The sequence below is a fragment of the Triticum aestivum genome, chromosome 7B, assembly GCF_018294505.1.
Source record: "Triticum aestivum cultivar Chinese Spring chromosome 7B, IWGSC CS RefSeq v2.1, whole genome shotgun sequence".
Taxonomy (NCBI): domain Eukaryota; kingdom Viridiplantae; phylum Streptophyta; class Magnoliopsida; order Poales; family Poaceae; genus Triticum; species Triticum aestivum.
This window is the reverse complement of record NC_057813.1, coordinates 500026803-500030906: the sequence shown is the minus strand read 5'-3', so window position 1 is coordinate 500030906 and position 4104 is coordinate 500026803. Positions and strand designations below refer to the sequence as shown.

The following is a 4104-nucleotide window of genomic DNA, read 5'->3' as shown; positions in this document are numbered from 1 at the left end:
GCTGAACCCCGGAACTAAACATGGTTGGTAGAGCTGCAAGATCATGCTTAGATAAATCGGTGAATCTAGTGCATGGCTCATTACCTACATAAGTTTATTTCGTTATATGCGCAAGATCATTATTAGTTTGCGCAAATATGAAATGACTGCATGAGTCAGACATGTAGTTCTTTTTTCATGTGGTTCAGCTCAGCAACGTTTTGGCTCTTTCTGATGACGGTTGAAAACCTAGTAGTAATAAAGGTAGTTCCGTGTATTAACCGATGCTGAGATTTGGGTCTTCCACTTTTCAAAAATTGAACAACTGTTGTTGTTTTACGGTATACAATAAAACGTTTTTAAACTTTGTTCCTATTGTATTGTATTTGCTTCATGGTTTTGTTGACGCTTCTCTTTCAATATGTCAACATGTAGACTTGCGAACTGTATAGCTTAGATGGTTAGGTTCCTTGTAATGGAACCAGCCCATCGGGATTCAAGTCCTAAACTTTGACACTGGTGCTTGCATTTTTCTGAAGTTATTTCAGTTTTTCTGATGATGTTCGTTCAGCGGGAGGAGAAATTCCCGTCGACTCGGTAACTCAAAGGTGCTCATAGAGATATGATGTGTGTGCATGTGTGTGTGCGTTCATAAGAGCGAGTGTGTGTGGGCATTTGCAATTGTTTTATGTTAAAATAAACATGTAGACTTGAGTGTCCAAATTAGGAAGCCATCTCCTATTGTGCGCTGCTGCGGTTATATTTGCTCGAAGTATGAAGTCTTTAGGTAGGAGACACGTCTGTGACTAAAGTACGTACTCCCTCCGTTCCAAATTACTCGTCGCTGAGATGGATGTATCTAGAACTAAAATACATCTAGATACATCCATACGTGCGACAAGTAATTCGGAACGGAGGGAGTATCTACCAAGCAACGTTTGAGATTTCAGCTAACGAAGGTTAGCGTTTGACAATCCGTGCATGTTCATGGTTATATATTTTTTAATCCTTCACCAGAGGATTTTTTTTGCATAAAGCAAAGTAGACAGTTCTTACGTCCAGACAGTAATAATACAACAGGCATTACGGTGATAGAGCTGGAATGGAGAAATGTCGTGTTCTAGGTGCGCAGATTCACCCTCCTATGAGCATCCTGTTAGAAACATAGGTGCAATTTGGCCAACCATATGTAGCAGCTCAACTACTTCGGACAAGAAACAAGAGTTAAGTCAATGGGAAAACATAACATACCAGGGCCCAGAAAAGGAGGAAAAAAGAACCACGCTGAACATTGATAGTAACATAGCAGTTTTCAGGAACCATGCCTCCTTGCTTGACTTGCAAGAAAATGGAATAAGATTACACACTGGCTCTGAATCTCAGTATAGTTAGGGAGGGCAGTATGGTATTACTGTATTGTACAAGGAATGAGAAGAAACCAGGACACCAAACCCGCCATTGAATGTATGTACAATACTTAAATACAATAGAATGGGCATGTTACATTTCGGAATACAGAAATTACAATGTACAAAATGAATGATAAACTGCACACTGAACTATTCTGCATGGCTTAAGCAACTTTCACCTGTGGACTTCCTTTACAATTGCATTTTCACTGACAGAAGATTCGGAAAGCAAGTGTTTGTCTTCAATGTCATCATCGTCAAAGTTGTCATTGATGGTTAAGTTGGAATCATCTAGTCAAAGGCATTGATAGATAAAAATAAATATGAGTACCCATTGGAATAGTACGATCAATTTAAAGGAACATGGATATCTACCAGAGAAATGGTAGTCCGTGAGGTTCTTTGTCTCAGTTGAGTCCAACCGCATACTTTCTGGTAGAAGGCAGTTGCAAAATGCACCTGAAAGTAATTTGATATTATCTTTCATGATATACTAAGAATGAAAAATAATCAAAAAAAATTAGGATGTACTAATACACTTTGAAACAGAATAAATGATGAAAATATGTTTTGACATAAAGCATAGAAACCTCTGGATAGTGATGACTTTGTGTTTCATTTGTCAGTTCCATTTGCAGGTATTCCTCATCATGAACGATATTGGCATGATTAATTAGAGCTTACGGGTAGTAGCAGCACCATAGTCAATTCAAGATCTGATGTGACCATATGTCGTGCGGTGCCGGAATGTTAACACAAGGTATTATAGTGACAACTGTACTTCCATCACTTAAGAGATGAGTTATTTAGTTACAATAGTGGTTTGATTATATTGCATCCTATTTTCACTTGGTTAAGTTCCGTTTATCTCCAGAATTTGTTAGAAGAGAGGGTGTTATCTCCCCTAGTTATCAAATCAGAAGAAAATATCTTCAAATAAGGGATAGGATCCCATTTGTTAGTGAAGTTATGATTAGTTTGTTCGGAACCAAGTTATCCATCTCCCTATACAAGGGAGAGCATGTGGCGCATATCAATCAAGCAACAAATGAAGAGATTACGAAGCATTTCTAAGAGTAGTTTAGCCTAGCTAGCCTGAAATGGTCCAACAGTTAGCAGAGGTGTTTGCAATCCGACTGCGCCACTTTTCAACAAGATAAACAGCATTGAAAGAGAATAATGCAACACTAACATGAGAACCCTCTCAGAGGCGAGCCTGTGTAGTCAACAATGATGGTGCACCACAGCACAGCAGCATATGCCCTGGCGGCGAAGGCATCACATCTCATAAGAGCGGTATGGGTGCCTTCTCCAAGTGTGGCGTGGGCGGCATCAACAATACACAGTAGAAGAGGCGGATAGTTCGCAATGACGTTAATGATGGTAAACACGCCAGTCATGGAGCAGCCATGTACAAATGCGGAAATGCAGATTGTTGCACCGGTGATAGTTCTGACAGCTGCATCTTCAAAAATGGGGTTGCCCCAGTGCTCCCAGTCACCACACGAGCAACTACTCCCTCCGTCTCAAATAAGTGTCTTAACTTTGTACTAAGTTGAGACACTTATTTTGGGACAGAGGGAGTACATCGTCTCCTGCAGCGGCAGTTGGGGCAGTTAGGCTACAGCAAGCGGTGACCGATGCTAAGTCCAGCTACAGCGGCACAGCTGGGCAAACTGGCAGCGCAAGCTACAGCCACAAGGTACCCAGACATGGCAGTTGTCATTCTCACCGAGGGCAGGTGCTGTGTTGCACAACGGCCGCACAGTTCAACTGGGAGGTGTGATGCTCCTTGTGGCACTGCAGAAAGACAACAGCATGGTAGTGCGACTTAGCCATGGAGAGGGCTTGGTCGGTGTCTTAATGTCCTGGCCCTCCGCACGAGGCGGAGCAGCAAGGATCAGTGCAACAGAAGGTCCAGGTGCAACAAGGCTTGTGGTGGCTGAACCAGAGGAGGCGGTGAGAAAACCAGGTGCTCCCAGGCAGGACACAGTCAAGCCCTACTTGGGCCTTCACACACAACTAGGCCAGGTGGGCTGGGAACAAAACCTGAGTTGGTTTGTTTAAGCGTTTGATTTGATTAGGCACTTGGATTACACAAGAATATGTGCATACATGGTATTGACCACTATACATGTGTGTATGGACTTCTATTTCCGTGTGAGGCAAGGCTAACTATGATAGCACAAGTGTAAGAGAAGCTACCAAGACATTGTCTTCGAAACATGTTTCGGAAGAATCAGCTGAAAGAGATCAATCATGCGGTGGCACTGATTCCAGCAGCAGAGTGGTCAATACCACGAGACTATGACAAAGAGTCGACCCTGGCCCAACACACCGCAGCTCGAGGAGGAGCTGCACATCGAGGAGGGTGAGATGTTATGCAGTTCCCCATATGCCTGCAATTATCCAAATAGAGGATACCATCTTCGAATCTCTACTATTAAAGGGGAGTTGGTACGTTCTCCTCAGCTCCTCCGACCGCCCCCCTGTGTTGGTTTTTTCCTCTTCACACCCCCGCCTCGCTTGGTTTCCTGTAGATTTTTTGGTAATCTAAACCGATGCCGCCCAAAACAAAAACCAACGTAGTAACTTGGAATAATCTAAACCAAATTGATACTTTCCTTTCCTTGTCCTACTCATGTCCTCAAAACAAAAAACAAGCATTAATTTATGGAAAGTATCATCAAGCGATCGAGCGTTGGACGAGGGGGGG

At 42.7% G+C, this 4104-nt stretch overlaps 1 protein-coding gene across 1 annotated transcript in view; it reads right to left on the bottom strand.

The window, feature by feature from the left end:
- Positions 1–1244: 1244 nt before the first annotated feature.
- LOC123156902 (deSI-like protein At4g17486) overlaps positions 1245–4104 on the bottom strand; it is an 8081-nt gene continuing 5221 nt past the window's right edge. Inside the window, exons 3-4 of the mRNA XM_044575094.1 lie at positions 1764–1847; positions 1245–1679 (exon numbers count right to left, since the gene is read on the bottom strand). Of these exons, the coding sequence (XP_044431029.1) occupies positions 1564–1679; positions 1764–1847 (200 nt within the window). The 3' untranslated portion in view covers positions 1245–1563. The remainder of the gene's footprint in view (positions 1680–1763; positions 1848–4104) is intronic.